Below are 17,727 nucleotides of genomic sequence, written 5' to 3'. Positions count from 1 at the left end.
TAGTGATCACGTGGAGCTGGGCTGGCTCCCTTTATATAGAGTCTGGCCCAGCCCACAAACCACACCCAGTTATGCTGCAGGGAAAGCTTCTAGAAGGTCCTAGAAAGGGACCACACCCTGATACACTCTGTAAGCCTGTAGCAATTCCTTGCAAATGAACATTATTTGCAAATATCATTAACAGTGGTTTCAACGTAAAACTCTGCAATGCAAAAGGTTAACAAACTGTATATAAACACAATGCATGAATTATGCTCTTGCATAAAGACTGGGTTTTTGCATTTTTGTCACCCGTAGAGCGCGCACTGCCCTGATGTTGACACTTTTCCTTCAAACTCTGAGTGAGATGCGCCCCCAAAGGCATCGGCACTCCCATATAAGATAACCTCTTAGCCTTAGAAGTACTCACTGAACCCTCACCCATCGCAGTACCTGGTGTAACCTGCCCATCGCCTGCCTTAACCATATCCGGTTTACCTAAAACCTCGGAACCCATCCCCAAACTCACCTCCGACTTACCTGACACTTCATCCGAATTGATACCTACCTGGATGGAAGAATCCACACTACCCTTCCCTCGCTCTTTGCCTGCCAAACCACGTATGACCTTATTGGCATTTTGTATTGCATCACCCAGCCCCATCCTACCGCCCCCAAGCTCAACAGAAACCAATCCCAAATCCTCACCTCTCGGTAAATTTCCAACAACCAGCTCCTGGCGACTTCCCCCAAGATGATCGCGCTGGACTACCTTCTGGACCACTCTAGATGTCTGCATCATACCACCCTTCGGCACTGACGCTACATGTGCTTCCACTTCCTCGTCATAATCAAGCAGTTCTTCCTCTGTGTACTCCACATTGGCACCAGCGCCCTGGCTAGTAGATGGCTGCACAACAAAAACCACTCTGACCCAGAACTCCATGCCGAGCTGCCGCCTGCGATGTGGGGTAAACCACTCCGAGTTTGACCCTCCCTTCAGCCCGGTGTCTGACAGGTGCTCCGACCCTCACCGGCAAACTCTGAACACCAGCCAGCCACCCAAGCTGCTGATGCACCGCATGATCCCCATGTACGCCCAAAACATGGGGACTGTCACACCCAGCAAGGCCCTCCCCCTGGCCCGATTGCAAAAAATCAAGCATAACCTGAGCCCTACCTGCCTTCCCATCACCACTAGCTTCCCCACACACAGTACCTCTAAGCACCAAACCACTACTATCCACAAACTCTACCTTCTCACCAACCTTGAATACTGCCTGATTATCCACCTCCCAACCCTGTACCTTATGCAGCATAGGGCTTAACAACTCTAGGCACCCAAGAAATAATTTTACCTTCTTTATATATAAAAACACCATCAAGAGTACCTTTCCTTCCACAATCCACGCTACTCCGACCCCCCTGCTCCTCCACCTCATCCTCAGAACTTATAATCACAGTGTCTTACACATGAGACACGGGTGCTGCCATCTTGCGTGCCCCGCCCAACGTCTTTCCTCTAAAATCCTTGCAGGAATCAGAGGGCGCCGCCATATTGGGCGAGCCGCCTAATGGCCCTTCCTCTAAAGTATTCCCCACAAGCTCCCCATAGCTTCCCAGAGGTGGTAGAGCATGTTTCTGTATTTTAAACGCGCACTGACTTTACTGCGCGTGTGCTCCAACGGCCCGCTCTCCCGTGTGGCTGACCACGCGCACCACACTTGAGGAGCCGGCCCCCCCTCCCTCCCACGGCTACACGCTGTTGAAATGAGGTGCCGGAACGCCTCGGAAACTTGCCACTGCCCTGCCGATGGAGCCTGACCGATGGTAAGTTCCCTGCCTCTGCCCCAAAAACCTCAGAAAGCCGTTCCGGCGACCGCGCAACTTTCCTCCCCATAACACTTTTCCTTTTAAATTTTTTGGGGGCTCTCCCGGGTGATGTGAATGCAATAATTGCAGCCGTCACGGCGTCAGCCGAAAGCCTTTTAGGCCTTCTAAGTCCCACCCAGGCCTGCTCTAACACTCCCTCTCCGATCAGGTCCTCCCTCCCTTCGTCCTTGAAAACTTTAAGAGCCTGCACCCCTTTACTGGGCTCCATGACCAACGTACAGCTACTAACAATCACAACAAAACACTATCTAAACTACTCTTCCCCACAATTCCAATACCGCCTATACACCTACAAAAAACACCACTTAAACTCCTACCACGAATTCAGTAATGCCTACTGAGTGTGACAATGGCCAAAGAGGCCGCCCACACCCTGCCCCTGCCTTATAAACCCACCCTGCAGTCACCGCCCCATCCGGACACCTCAACCAATCTCTTACTCCCTCTGTGGACTATCCCACTGCCGCCCGATAAGCCCGGGGGAAGACCGGGCAAGCCCTCTGCTCCCTCCAAGCCCCCACTGAGGCAGCTAATCCTGAAACCATCTAGGGGCCTCTTCAATCCATTTAAAGCTACTCCCTGTCCCTTCAGCTCACTCTGGCAGCTTTTTTGCTTTCTCCCTTTCTGATGCTTTTTCGTTTTTCTCTCCTCCGTCTTTCCCATATGTGTCTTTTACTCGCATCAAATGGGTGAGGCAGAAGCACTTGTTGCACTGCTGTTTATTTGACAGGGCTTTTGAAACTGCAACCGGCTTAGAGGACTGTTGAAAACGGGATGAGTGAGCTGTAGTTTCAGCACCACAGAAGAGGCTTGTGGCTTCCTCTGTTAAGACCCAACCCGCCATTGGCTGGTTTCTTGTCTCTGTGGTTCTTCATGCAAATGCGCGCCAGGTGCCGTGCGTAGCGGCGGCGCCTGTGCCTCACTTAGGCGCTCTCCTGTGCAGCAATGGGTGCACTTCTAAAGGGTCTTAGCGCTTGGAAAACAAAGGACTGCAGACCTTCGGCTTCCTTTTACTGCTGTGTACTTGCATTCTGGCTCCTGGTCCTGGCACAGCAAGGTAAGGTTAATATTGATTGCTATTTTCTACGCCAGGGTTCACCGTTTTCACACGTATCCCCTTTGTCCTTTGCTAGTCGTGTGTTGATTAAGTAATTCACTTTGGTAAAATCCGAATTTGTTTGACATTCTTAAATACATTTATAAGTAGATTAAGCGTCTCTAATATAGTATGTAGCTGATGTTTCGAGTGGGGGAAAGATATTTTCTTTTTAATCTGAAGTTAAAATACTAGGATACACGTCCCCGAATCGTGGATTCAACCGCGTTTGCGGCATAATTAAACACCTGCATATTTTGCATGTTTCAACAAAAATGTAGGGCCTAAACTTAAAAAACACAACTTCACTGTGCATCATTGTCATCTGCAATTATGTCGAATAGTAGTCGAATAGTAAAGCCTGACCAATAGGGTTAATCCGTATACTGCCCTGAAACCGTATTTCAAAAGTGTTTTTCTGTGTCAGGGTCGGACTGGTCATTCTGTCCAATGGCATTTCCCCAGTAGGACTGTAGACTTTAGCTTGTTTTCAAAGCTACCATGGCACAACTATGCCCCCACTGCCCCATTTTACTGGCGGCCTCCTTTAGTGTGATTTCAACATTTTTGCCAGGGCAGAATTCGGCTTCCAGTGCAGCCCTGCTCTAATTGTTTTAAATAGTCTCTAGGCGGGCCCCATAATACTTGCACATGTCTACTGTAAAGTAGAGCGTCATCATTTTAATTTCAGGAAAGAGCTGGAATTTTTAACCTAGGCACATTGGCGCTTCAAACGTTCTTCCAGACCCTGAAAGGGAGTTCCCAATCTGTCTCCCTCTCCCCTCCCCTTCTATCTTAGCCCCTTCTGTACCTCCTCCACCAAACCAACCATCATTCTCAATCATTGCCAAGTATGGGCAGTGGGCATTGATTTATCAAGTTCTTTCCACTGTAAAACTATTTTCATTTGGCATCTGACTATCCGTGTTACATATCACAAGAAGAAACGCCACTCAGCTGCTTTTTCACATTAAACACATGCTTTATATGTGCATAATTACAGTGATGTGGTGTCTGAAAGCTTGTAGCTGCTAAGTACCGGTTTAGCCTTCCAGATTCTCTGCTTAGCAAGCACTGCTCACTACTGCCAAAAGTGCATTAGACTCATATTGCTCGAAGATATTCATGCTAAAGAATATATATCACAGGATGCTTGTAAATGTGAACCTGCTGCGTTAACATTTTTTTTCTTGACTTAGCCCATTTTTGTAAAGTAAATCACAGAAGACACTTGTTTTGTACGATACAAAAAAAAATGGAAACAGGGAGTGCTGCCAAAATAATCACTGGAGCATTGTGATAGTATCCATATTAAGAACAAAAAGTGTAGGAAGCTGGCTCTTTATATGGTTTACCAAAAAGAGATATTCTGTGTAAAGTGTCCAGGCATCCACTTAGAAGTGGATAAGGTTTTCTTTAAGAATCTCAAGCGCTCTATTTGTTTAAGGGTGGTCGAGCAGCTTAGGGTAATCAAAGGGGAGTGTTAGATATTTGCTTCATACACACAGTCAATAAATGGCACACACACAACCAATAAGGAGACCCACACCAATTTTTAAAAAATAGCACGTATTTTTATATATTTTTTAGCACATCAAGAACTTTGTTTTTGGGTAAATACTTTTTAAGTTAGTTGTTTTGAAGTATACAGCAAATACACTTGCACTGCCTTTAATGCGGTAATGTTATCCTATGGGAAAATAAGCTTATACTGCACACGGGTACTTGGAAATGATTTACAGAACTGTTCTTCTGGAGTTAAGGTAAGTATGGGGCAAGGTCCAAGGCAGCACCAACAGGTCACTTTGGGAGGCACTGGGGCCTCCTGGTGCAGAGGTGCTTTACAGCGTCGGGTGTCCCAATGTTATCCTTTGGGAAAGAAACATATACTCCATACAGGTACTTGGCAACAACTTACAGGACTGTTCTTCTGGAGGTAAGGTAAGTATGGGGCAAGGTCCAAGGCAGTACCCACAGGTCACTTCAGGAGGCACTGGGGCGTCCCCGTGCAGTGGTGCTTTACAGCGTTGGGTGTCCCATTCACTTTAATGGGAAAAGAGGTTGCAAGTGGGAACTGGGTGAACAGTCCGGTTGAACCCAAAGGGCGGCTTAGGTCTCAAGGGTCTTGGGCACACAGGGCTACCATCCATCCACTGCAACTCTGGCTGCGGGGTGCATGTGCAGGAGTGCTTTGTTGGGTGGAGTCATGTCGCGAAGACTTCTCGTGGTTCTTGGTTCCTGCACAAAAGAGGATGCAGGCGGCAACTCGGGACCAATCTGGCCAAATCCAAGCAAGATGTGGTTCAGCTCAGGAGGGTTTTAGGACCTTGTTAGCACCATTTGCCCACTTCTTCCCTGGTTTGGGGGCTCGGTGCAGTGGTGCATTTTGGTGTTGGGTTTTCACAGTTCTTCTTTGGTGACTGCTGGGTGCAGGGGAGTTGCTTCACTACCTCACAGGAGATGCTAGTGGTTCCTCGAACTGCAGGCAGTGTTCCCAAGCTTTTGGAGGTAGAGCAGCTGTAGGACGAGTTGACATTGATGCAACTGTCGAGGACAGAAGGCAGGTTGGGAGGATTGGGGCCAAGTAATTTGCTTCTCCTCAGTTCTTGCTTTTCATGGCTCGTCGGTGTCCTTCTTCTTAGGTCGATAGAAACTGAGTTCCTAGTGTCAGGGGCCACTTAAATACTGAATATTGGGGTGTTAAGGGGAATGAAGGGTAATAGTCAATAGGATACTTACCCCTGGGGTCACTACACCTGTGGGAAGTGGGCATAATCCTATCCATAGAGTGCCTAATTCTACCACTCATGAGATGGTGGAATTCCTGTTTTCGTGTTCACTTCACTTCACCCTAGGGTCATGACTTGTCTTAGAGTGTAACACACCTCCTGAATATCTATTTTCCACCTGTCCTGGTGCCAAATGGGCCATATGGCGGGGTTGCCATCTCCCAGGATTGGGGTAAGCCAGTGTCGCATATCAAAGGTGGCAGGGATTTTAAAGTCCCTGGTTCTGGTATGCTAAATCACTAGCCATCCTGCTGGAGGACGTGTGAACACCTTCCTCGAGAGCAGGCATTGTTTCTGGCCTCCCAGAGTGTAGGCTTTCACCTGCAGAGGGTCAGAAACCTGTATGTGGTGGGAGGCTGGACTGTACCAGTCAGCCAGCACTTTCGAGAACTAGTAGGTTTTAGGGGGTACCCTCTGGGTGCACATATTAATAAATACATCACTAGACCCACTGTGGGTTTACTATTCCATGATGTTTGATACTAAAACCATAGGTTTCAGTGAAGCCATTATGTAGCAGGGAAACTCGATTTGACCAGTGCCTAGTATATACCTTAAGGTGGCTTCTCTATTCTCTTGTAATGTCTACAAATTGACTTAGAGACTTCACAGGGGCAAATCTTCTCATGCAGATATGTCCACACATGTAACATAATGCACCCTGCCTTAGGGCTCCAAGGCCTGCTGTAGGGATGCCTTACATATAGCCCATGCAGTGTCTTTGGCATAGCACACTGGAGTATGCCACGTCATGTTTTCAAACATGGTTTGCACCATGTCACGCAGCCTGAGATGGCAGTCTACGTGCAGTTTTGTGTGTGGGTCCGTTGGGGTGGCTTAGACATGATTCAGCCCTTAGGGATTCTCTTTAGTACCCATGCTGTATATTCCAGGGGTACCGTGTACTAGGGACTTACAGGGGTGCTAAAGCCACTTTTCTTCTTTTAGGGGAAAGAGCACTGTCACTGAGGTCTGATTAGCAGGTCTCAATGCACTGTCAGAGTTGAAAAACAGCATCTAGTAGCTGTATAGGGGGCAAAAAAGCAGGAGCACATCTTCAAAGAAGTCCAGTTTCCTACAGAAAGACAGTTCATAGTTCATCAAGATGGGTCAATAAATTCTCCTGTTAATCCATATGCAAACGAAAAGACGTAGAGGCGAGTCTTCAAAAAAGGTTGTTGTAGTTTGCTTTTAAGATTTACATTATGGACTCAAAATCCCAGCATACAAAATGCTGTTTGCTAAAATGCCAAAATTGACTGATGTGTTTCACAGGACATGGATCCATTTATCAGCTATGTTGAACCATTTTTACAATGTTGCCTAGTTAAACCAAAAGTAATCTCTGTTCATAAAGGTTTTGATGATTCATTTTTTCACCCACAACATGCACTAAAACAAGTATTAGCTATGTGAATCATTTTTGTTTCCTTTTATGTTGTGGAAAGTTTTATACCGAGCTTCAGAAAACACAGTAAGGGTACAACATGGACATCAGACGGTCAACCTACCACAAAGAATACTTAAAGGACACATGATAATAGCTGGATCACACGATTCTCTCACACATATAGAACAGGCACAATAGAGGTAGCTAAGACACTAAAGAGGGAGCAAGAGGCATTAAAGGATTGTCGTATGATTTCCGTGAGCACACATAGATATACAAGAAGTACAGAGCTCCTGAAAGAAACAGACAAACCTCTTATGGAATTACCATACATTCATGTACTCATAAAGAATAATGAACCCTCACCTACTTAGTATGGTATGCTTCACCAGTGGGTTCCACACCTAGCAGAGAAAGCATCCAGGGACGGCTCTTCTGCCATGGCAGAGGGGCATCACCCCCACCAGCAGCTGCAAAACCTTTACACGAAATTGATAATAAACCATGTGCCGCCCGCTCCGCCCAGGCCCTTTTCCCTCCCGCGAGCCACCACTGGAAGCATCTGGGAGTACTATTGTTCACTCATTTCCGTGAGGTTAAATCCTTTATATAGACATTTTTGTTCTCCATTTATTAGACTGCCAGTCCTATATTAAAATTTTGTGTGGGCGTTTTTTTATTAGTGTTACTTACCACAAGATTAAAAATAAGAGGGCCAAGCAACGGATGCTGCTTCTCTTTCCATATATATGTTTTTGAGTTTGAGTTTCACCTGAAGTCTAAGTTTACCTTTGTGAAGTGGGCCCAAAAACATATAAATGTATGTTTAATCTTCAGGTGTAAACTTAGACTCAGGTCTAACTTTACCTTTGTGGATCAGGCCCTTTGTGTTCAAATATTTCCCCTAAGTGGTCAGGTGTCTTCTTCAGGACTCTAGGTATTTCATATCAAATGCTGTGCAATAGTACATGGATCATATGATATCTTCTCCAGCATCAGAATGTGATGGGCAGATGGGGCAAATATCCCCAGGCCTCTCTTGTGTTATGGCAAGGCTGGGGGCACAAATGGTATTTTTCACAGGGAGAGTCACTGTAAATGTACCTTGCTCTGTGAAACAGACCATGGCCATGCTACTAAGCGGACACACAGCTGGGTTTGGACTTCAGATAACAAAAAGGCCTTGAGACTGCAAGCAACACACCTAAAACCCAAGTACCGTAAACATCACTACCAGCAGTGATAGTGAGACAGTGACGGCCACTTCCCATAATTCACTGCGGCCCTTCTTCTGTTGTATTCTGTCTGTAAAAGCAGGCTAGTGGAGGCTGATGCTGAGGAAAACAGCTCTTAGCTCATCCTGCAGCTCCTGCCCCACTGCATGTGTTGAGTGTTGCTTTACTTATAGCTGAGTTACAACCCTTAAAATAAAACAAAAGTATCTTTTGGATTTGTATGCTTTACCACATCAAATTATATCACTGCACTGATTGGCCTTTATTAGAATTAATGAACCACACCTTTTTTGCCCTGATAATCTCATTCATGACTCAAAGGCAAGCCATTTGTCTTGTTTGTCCTATATTATAAGTTTTCATGTTTTTAGATGGAGAAAATCTATGGTCTATTAAACCTCATACAAGAGAGATTTTTGAGTAGTGCATGCCATGAACTAAATTATGACAAGGAGCTCTGAAATGTGATGATCATGGAGGGGAGACTCAGTGAAGAAAAATAATTGTCCAGTATCTAACAGTTTCATCAAGGTGGGAATTCAGGATTTAAAGCAGGGTGTTTGGGTAAGGGCACCACCACTAGTTTTTCCTCTGGGTCTCACAAAAACATCGGACTGGTATCCTTTGTTTTTTCATAAGCTAGGGCAACATCAAGGCCGGACTGGCCGTACAGGGCATCAGGTGTTTCCCTGGGAGGCTGCGGAGGGGGAGAGGGGGGGGAATACACAGGGGTTGTAGCAGTGCAGCAGTTTTAAAAGCACTGCAGAGTTCTGTGTATATCCAGCAACAATAAAAGAGCCAAGATAACTGGTAATTAATGTATCTGCTGGTGAGAGATTGGAGTTTTGTTTAGTGGCAGCTTTGGCTCATCTAAGGTAGGGCAGAGGGTTATTATACCGGCTGTAAAGATCATGTACTATGCAGATGACAGAACAGTATTTTATGTGCATAGCTAAGTGGCATACTGCTTTTGTCACAGAGATCCTTTTGTTACTGTGCAGTTCATAAGTTACAATCGTAATCTAGCACAGTGAGCTATGAACTGCCATGCAAAATACATGTTACAGGTTAGAAAGTTATGTTTTTCCGAGTCTATGATTATCCTAATTGTGCTAAAAAGGGTTGAAATAAATTATTAGTCAAATCAACCTTAATGTGTTACATTCTGAATCCTGAGTTTATACTTCCCCAGACCAAGCACTCCTAAAAAATGCCTGCCAGTATGGCTGACATGTGAATCCTACATGTTGTAGTCCCTTTGTCTTCTGTAACATTTTCTATACAATTATTTGCACAGGTATGATTCATTATCTCTATATGTGTGTGTGAAGTAACATGCTCCACCACCCTATGCTGGTAAGAGAGGTGCTATAAAATAAATGAAATATCACCATCAGAGGCACCTTGCCTACAGATCTCCAGAACCACACCCCAGTTTCTGCAACACCATCCCCAAATTTACCGCCCACCTTCAAATCGATTCCAAACACTACACCTTCCTTGATTACCTCAATTTTCACCTCAACAACACCAACACTGGCAACCTTCTCGAAAGCATGAACAACAACGCTACACAGGAGACACACACTACCCAATCTTCATGGTCAGCGACAGAGTAAAGTACAGCCATGTCACCGAGCTCACCTGGACAGACCACGCCATCAGCCACTTAACCATCACAGGATCCCCCGGCACAGCTATCAAACCTCCCAGTATCTCACACTGCAGCTGAAACAAAATATCAGAGAACCAGTGGACCAACGCCTTCAACACCTCCTACCCTGACACTGCAACCAAGCTAGAACAGGAAGTCAAGAACTTCTCCGGCTGGATCACCGATTGCGCCAACAAAGTTACCCCAGTCAAGCCCACCAAATTGAAGAGACCCACCAAGCAGGCAATTTGGTAACCATGGAACTGAGAACTGCAAAATGCAACTGCAAGCGACTAGAAAGGAAATGCCGCACAAGCAAGGAGCCCACAGACTGATCCACCTTCAAGTCGTCCCTCAACCAATACCACCAACTACTGAAATAGATGAGGAATAGCACCCTGGCCAACCACATCAAAGCCAACTCAAACCACAGCAGAGAACTTTTCAACATCGTCAGAGAGTTCTCCAACCCCTCAGCCACCGAAAACATCATCACCCCTTCTCAGGGACTCTGCGACACCCTGGCGAACTTCCTCCGTGACAAGATCTCCACCATCTCCAAAAACTTTGAACCCCAACCCACTGCTGCCAACACCCGCAACCGCCTCGCTCCTATGGTTGCAAACTCCAATGCTATCTCTGGCTACCTGTTCCGAGTCTGAGGCCAGCTCACCACACAAAAAACCACAGCCATCATGAACTCTGTCCACTCAGTAGCACCCACGGACCCTGCCCGCACCACATTTTCAACCTCATGAGCACAATGATCATCAGTGAGCTCACTGTCATCTTCAACTCATCCATACAACAGCCACCTTACCTGAAGTATGGAAACACAGAGAAGTCAAACCCCCTTTTAAAAAACCATTTGCTGATCATAGGTAACCCAAGAACTACCATTCCATCTCTTTGCTCCCCTTTCCCACTGAAGTCCTCGGATAGGCCATCAACTGCCAACTCAAAGAACACCTGAAAATCAACTATCTTCTGGATCCCTCCCAATCCATATTCTGCACCAACCACAGCACCAAAACCACTTTGATCACTGCCACTGACAACTCTCCTCGCTTAGGGAGAAATAGTGGCCCTGATCCTCCTCTACCTCTCAGCAGCATTCAACACTGTATCCCACCACACCCTTATCAAGATACTTCATCACATCAGAATCCAAGGAGACGCTCTCAAATGGATCACATCCTTGCTCACTGGAAGAAACCCAAAGAATCTGCTTACCACCTTTTATCTCGGAACCCAAGAACATCATCTGCGGCGTCCCTCTAGCCTCATCCCTCAGCCCTACACTGTTCAATATCTACATGACCTCCTTGGCCAACATAGTCACAACACACAGAATGAACATCATATCCTATGCAGATGACACTCATCTCAACCTCTCACCATCAGAAGACCCCTCCACCATGAAGGCCAACTTCCACTGTTGCATGACAGGCATTGCTGCCTGGATAAATAATAACTGCCTAAAACTCAACACAGACAAAATGTAAGTGCTGATCTTTGGGAGCAACACCTTCCTGTGGAATGACTCCTGGTGGCCTACCAAGCTAGGACCAGCACCCACTCTGACAGATCACACTTGCAACTTTGGCATCATCCAGGACAGTAAGCTCACCATGAAAACCATATCAATGAAGTCTGTGCTGCCTGCTTCCTCAATCTTTGCATGCTCTGTAAGATCTTCAAATGCCTCCTCATCAACACCAGCCTAACCATCACTCAAGCCCTAGTCTCCAGCCGGTTGAACTACAGCAATGTACTCTACGTAGGAATCCCCATGCACTTCCAGAAGAGACTACAGACCATACAGATTTCAGTAGCCAGACTCATCCTCGACGTTCCCAAATGTCCCCACACCACCCCCGCCCCAAAGAGCTCCACTGGCTTGGCATTCAGAAGAGTTATCAATTTAAGATGCTGATCCACACTTACAAGGCTCTTCAGAATCAAGGAGCAGCATGCATCAGACACTGCCTGAACTTCCACCAACCCTCTAGACATATGCACTCCACTTCCCTCTCCCTAGCACACACCTCTGAATCTTCTGCAGCAACAGTGGAGGACGCTTCTTCTCTTACCTCATAGCGAAATCTTGAAACAACCTCCCCCTTCACCTATGGACCTCATCCTGTCTTCTGGAATTCGGGAAAGGACTCAAGACCTGGCTGTTCAACTGAACCCTTTAGCAGCTTTGTTCTCAACCCCTGGATAAACTTGTGGGTGATTAACCGCACTCTATAAATCCTGTTTGATCGTGATGTAGCAGAAATTTTATGACTGTACCTTGTGTCCCAGAAATCATCTATATGTGACACTTAATGCATTATGTTAATCAAAGTGCTAATAGTTTGAATGTAGAATGATCCACTGAAGAGCTATGTTAGTGTGCATTTGTCTTAGACTAGTTATTGAAACATAGGTGGTATTGAGAATGAACTACCTGATTGAAAAATATATGTTATATTTTAGAGTCTAAACTAACAGTCTGTATTGAAACAATAAGGAATTTCTTACAATAAATGTTTTAACTACATGTGCAAAAACAGTGAAATGCAGTGCCACACCACAATGACTGAAATGTATTCACTAATGAAGATTTATGAATGCATAATTTCTAGTTTGTGCATTACAATGTGTTTTATTAGAATATATTAATGTGCTGTTTAATTCACTTACAATAGTTTACGTGAGGCCTGCTAGACCCTGTATTCCGTGACTGTGCAGCAAATGTCAAGTCATTTTGCTAACCTGTCCCTTTCTTTCAGATTTTGTTGCCATGAGAAGACTAGTTTGGTAATAGATGTCTATTGTTTTACACAGAGAGTTGTAAGAAACTGACCTTGGATGTAGAACATCCACTGGACTGTGGACTGACAATTTAGACTTTTGTTTCAATCGTGCTTGGAGCTATACAGATGGATGCTGTTCTCATGACAAACCTAAGAAAGCATGTGGATGTTTTAAGTTGGAGTCATGTGATCAATTTTTATTGATCCTTGAACGTGAAATGAAATGTTACATTGGCAAATCAGTGTCCTTTATGAACTTTAAAATATCAATTCCCAGCGGGACCCAGATCAGATCCCATCAAATTCATCATCCCTTAACCACCAAGTAGAATCTCTTGCCCCATATCCTGACTGCTGAGCCCCATGGAGAGGCAACTTTCTCTCTGCCCTTATCCCTTTGAAATGCCTTGCTGAGACTTAGATATTTTATCTCTAGCCCAAAGAGGAGAAGACTCTTGACCGAGCTTCTGATATGCCGACGCATTCCTTTCTTTTTCAACTTTTTGCCCATCTTAGTTAGTAACCTGTTGCCTGAGATTACCTTCTTCCAAATTATTTTGTCCCTTTTGCTCTTTTTGTCTTTTTCCCACATGTGTTCTGCCCCACACTTGTTATTCTCTAATTAGCTAAACTGTAGGGTTTCCTGTTGCCCAGCTAAATTGACTTGACGATTTTAACTACCTTACTGTTTATTAAAACGGAGCAATGCTTGTTGTCCATTCATCAAGTTATCTTACTGATGTTTTGTATTGTCTTTGTTGAGTGCCTAGTTCTCTTGATGTTAGTCTGCCCGAACTTATTTTGTCACCTTGGACAGCCCTTTATGATTCTGTATCTTTATAACTTTGTCTGGTGAATTGTCTACATATCTTTGAGGGTAAGTTTGTAATAGACCCCTTAACTTTATTCCTGACTGGAGTTTTCCCTGCATGGCCACGTTGGTCATACTGTGTAATTTAATTTAATTTGTTGTTTGGTCCTATGCAGGGTCCAAAGATCCACTGACCTCTTTGAGCACTGATTCTTGCAAAGGATGAAAAACCACCAGCAATTGATTGATTGATGTGAGAGAGGGGTTATGGAGAGATGAGAGGTACTGTTAGAGGGTGATGGTGAGGGAATCATTGAAGAACCCCAATAAAGATTGCCATATCCTGGTGCACTGTAAGGTCATCATTTACTAAGCTTTAAAAACGAATACAATTACATATATATTGCAAAATGTGTTTTGTAGAATGCACCTTTTTTGCCATTTTATTCCCAAAATTTCTAGCGGGGAAGACCCCCCAAGTCCCATTGTAGTGGTCAGGCTTGTTTGCTATGCACCGTATCGGGGCTGAAAGCACTTGTACCCAACTATGTACTACAGAATAAATGTTTTAGGGTGTTGTAACACCCCAAACACCCCTCCTGAAGTTCTGCCCCTAAACATGAGTGACTTGTCGATTACAGATAGGCCATTTGGAATGGGTCTTTAACTCACTGAAAGGAATGAATGCTTCAATGAGTTAATAGATATCTGAGTTCTAACAGTATTCTCACTTAGGTTATTTTGTACATTTCCTTTCGGAAAGTCCTGCTGTTGTCATTTAGAGACCTGTGTTTTTTGTCGATTATTTGATTTTTCTCTTATTGAGGAGTAGCCACCACCTGGTAGGTCATTGATTTCTTTGGAGCAGCCCAGCCACTGTCTATGTAATGTTTTGAATGCACTCATAGTAAGCTGTGTGCAATCTCGGCCTTGGTGCTACACCTGTTCAAAATACTGAAAGTCACCAGTGCATATACATGCATGCACTGTGGCCATCTTGTCATGCTTTTTCATAAAATATAAGAAAATCTTTTACAAGATGGTCACCCTGCTTATGCATACATGCACTGTGGACTCCCTGCAATGTGTTTTCATAAAACAGTAAGTATGTTTGTGAGAAGTTGGGTTATTGGTTTAGGAGGGGTGAAACTCCACACAAGTTAACAACCACATTATTGTCAGGGTGGAACGTAAGTGTTAGTCCTGGCATCTTATGGCATGGTTTCCCCTAACTTTTTGCTTTTTGACCTCCTGTTTTGACTGTATACTGAACTTAGTTTTTTCTGGCTTTATGACTCTGTGCAGTGTACCACTGCTATCCAGTCCTAAAGTGCATGTGCTCTGTGTCTAAAACATGGTAACATTGGTTTCTCCATGATTGGTATATTTGATTTACTTGTAAGTCTCTAGTAAAGTGCAATGTGTGTGCCTAGGGCCTGTAAGTCAAAAGCTACTTGTGGGCCTGAAGCACTGGTTGATCCACCCACTACTGTAGCCTTTCAAACATATCTCAGGCCTGCCATTGTATAGCCTGGGTATGCATTTTAAACTGACAGTTCGACCTGGCAAGTGTCCCCACTTGACAGGCCCATATCTTCCTTTTTATTACAGGTAAGACACCCCTAAGGTAGGCCCTGGTAAGCCACAAGAGCAGGGTGCAGTGTATTTAAAAAAAGTTGGACATGTACTTTTAAGTTTAACATGTCCAGGTAGTGAAACACTCATACATTTGTTTTCACTATTGCAAGGACTATCTCTCCCATAGGCTAGTTTGGGGATTGCCTTGAATCATCTTTTAAATGTAATTTCCAAATTGGGAAAGGACAGAAAAATTGAGTTTGGCATCTCTGGACTCTCAATTTAAAAACATATCTTTTGGTAAATATGTTTTTTAAATTGCAGGTCTGAAAATGCCACTTTTATAAAGTTGGCATTTTCTTACTTTAGCCATTCTGTGCCTAAGCCTGCCTCCAATCAGCATCTGGCCGGTGTAAGGTTAGGTGACAGCTACCTTTGTGTATTAGTAGTAGCCTGACACCACACAAAGAACTGATATCTCCCCACAGATATCCTGGAAGACAGGACTGGGATGCACAGGAACTGGGGTATTCCAAAACTACTCTTTGAAGTCTCCCCCACTTCAAGGGCACATTACTAGGCATCTGACACCATACATGAGGAACACTTCTGGATTGAGTACATTCTAACAGGAAGAAGGATTGCTGTGATGTTTGCTCTGCTGTGTAGGCCTGCTGCCTGCTACTTTTATCCTGGGAATGAGAGGACTGGATCTAACTCTACATCCAGCATTCTAAAGTTTCTCCAAGGGCCTGACTGAGCTTCTCTCCTGTTTCCGAAGTCTCAGGGATATTAAAGACTTCATTTGCATCTTGCTACCAGGACCTGGGATCCTGCTGTGAGTCCTACTCTACCAACTGGTGCCAAGTCCAGTCCTGGGCCCTTGGGGGTGAGTTTTGTGCTGGAACACAAGAAAGAAGCAGTGACACCGGTGCATCACTTGGAACCGACGTATCCTGCTGCAAAAATGCTGCTTTTGCGGCTGCCTGCACCAAAGCCGCGGACGCCACTCGCTGACTGCACGATGCAATGGCCCCAACTTACAAAGCAGCCCTGGCTTAGCCCTGGCTTAGCCGACACAGCACCGATGCATCGGAACCAGTACTCATAGCTTCTGAACATCAATGCTTCAATGATGCTGCCCGATCAGGTAATGGCGCATCACTTGCTAAGGGGACGCATACCCTCCTATGGATCAACGTATTGTCTCTGAGCATCAATGCAACAAAGGTACTGTCAGCGGGTTTGCGTGACTCTGTACCCGACACGCAATCCATCACGGTTGGACTGCACTTTTGGATTTGCCCTGGTCCAGCGCGACCAGACATTGTCTTCTAAGCATTGCATTTTGACTTAACCTTTACAAATTCATACTTGACAGGTATATATTGAATTTGTGTCGTTTTTGTCCTGTTTGCCTCAGATAAATATTGACTAACTTTCTAAACTGATGTGGCGTCCTATTGTGGTGTTTTCACTGTGTTAATTTGTGTATGCACAAATACTTTATACATTGCCTCTTTAGTTTGGCGTGCCTGCTTTGTGCCAAGCTACCAAAGGGTGAGCACAGGTAAACTTCTAGTTTTTATCTTACTTGCCCTAACTAGGATTGTGGTTCCTACTTGGACCAAGTGCAAACCTCCTTCAACTAGAGACTCGATTTCTAAGAATAAGCAAACCCCAAATTAATCTGTGCTTAACCCTCCGGTAGTTTGGCAGAAAGCAGTTAGACTTAACTTAGTGGCAATGAGTAAAATATTTATGCAGCACTTCAAATAGAAATAAAGTACAAACACAACTCAAGAAAAATCAAACACCAAATTAGGAAAATTGAGTAAAGTTTAATTCATTATTTAACACCAAAACAACAAAAATCAAATCAGTACAACCGAAGATATGCAATTTTAAAGGTTTAAGGTAGGTGCAGCACCTAAAAGCACAAAGCGCCTCTCACAGTTATCTAGTGTTGTGAAACCAGATTAAAGTTGCAAGTATAGGTTGATGGGGATAGAGGCCCAGATACAGAGACCAGGTTGATTCTGCTGAAAAGATTACCTTCTAAAGTCCAGCCTGAAGAGTTCCGTTCACAGTGGAGAAGGCTGCGAGGAAGAGCATCACTGAAGCTCGAAAAGCAGGCCAGGCATCACAGACAGTCGTTGCTATAGCACAAAGATTCTGTCCAGTACCATGGACAGTCTTTGCTGGTGATTTACATTGGCAGTCACCACCGACTGTCAAGACTGTAGTGTGAAGTGAAGCTACGCGTTGAAGGTCAGCACGGGTGGCAATATCATGACTCAAAGGAGCCCATTTGCGGTCACAAAGAGCCAGAATCTTCAGGATTTATCCTTTTCTTCAAGGAGGAGCTCAACAGATGCCACATCAAGGGTTCAGGACCTGGGAGCCACCTCTTGGGGATCAGGAACTCACTTCTGCAGAGGACATCAAGGCTTCGGCAGGTCCGGTTGCAGGTCCAGTTGCAGCAGGTCAGCTGGGCA

General features: G+C 44.8%; 1 protein-coding gene across 3 annotated transcripts in view; it reads left to right on the top strand.

Annotated features, from left to right (window-relative positions):
• Positions 1-17,727, top strand: part of LOC138287324 (uncharacterized) — a 116,178-nt gene that overhangs the window by 56,622 nt on the left and 41,829 nt on the right. The window contains exon 1 of one of the 3 annotated variants that reach the window (XM_069227711.1): positions 2,764-2,929. The exons of the other annotated variants lie outside the window; for them this stretch is intronic. Coding sequence (XP_069083812.1) covers positions 2,818-2,929 — 112 coding nt within the window. The 5' untranslated portion in view covers positions 2,764-2,817. Of the gene's footprint in view, positions 1-2,763; positions 2,930-17,727 lie in introns of those variants that run through there. 3 annotated transcript variants of the gene reach the window in all.

Source organism: Pleurodeles waltl, chromosome 1_1 (genome assembly GCF_031143425.1).
Source record: "Pleurodeles waltl isolate 20211129_DDA chromosome 1_1, aPleWal1.hap1.20221129, whole genome shotgun sequence".
Classification (NCBI taxonomy): domain Eukaryota; kingdom Metazoa; phylum Chordata; class Amphibia; order Caudata; family Salamandridae; genus Pleurodeles; species Pleurodeles waltl.
Note: the sequence above shows the minus strand (reverse complement) of the source record. Positions and strands in the feature narration are given on the sequence as shown.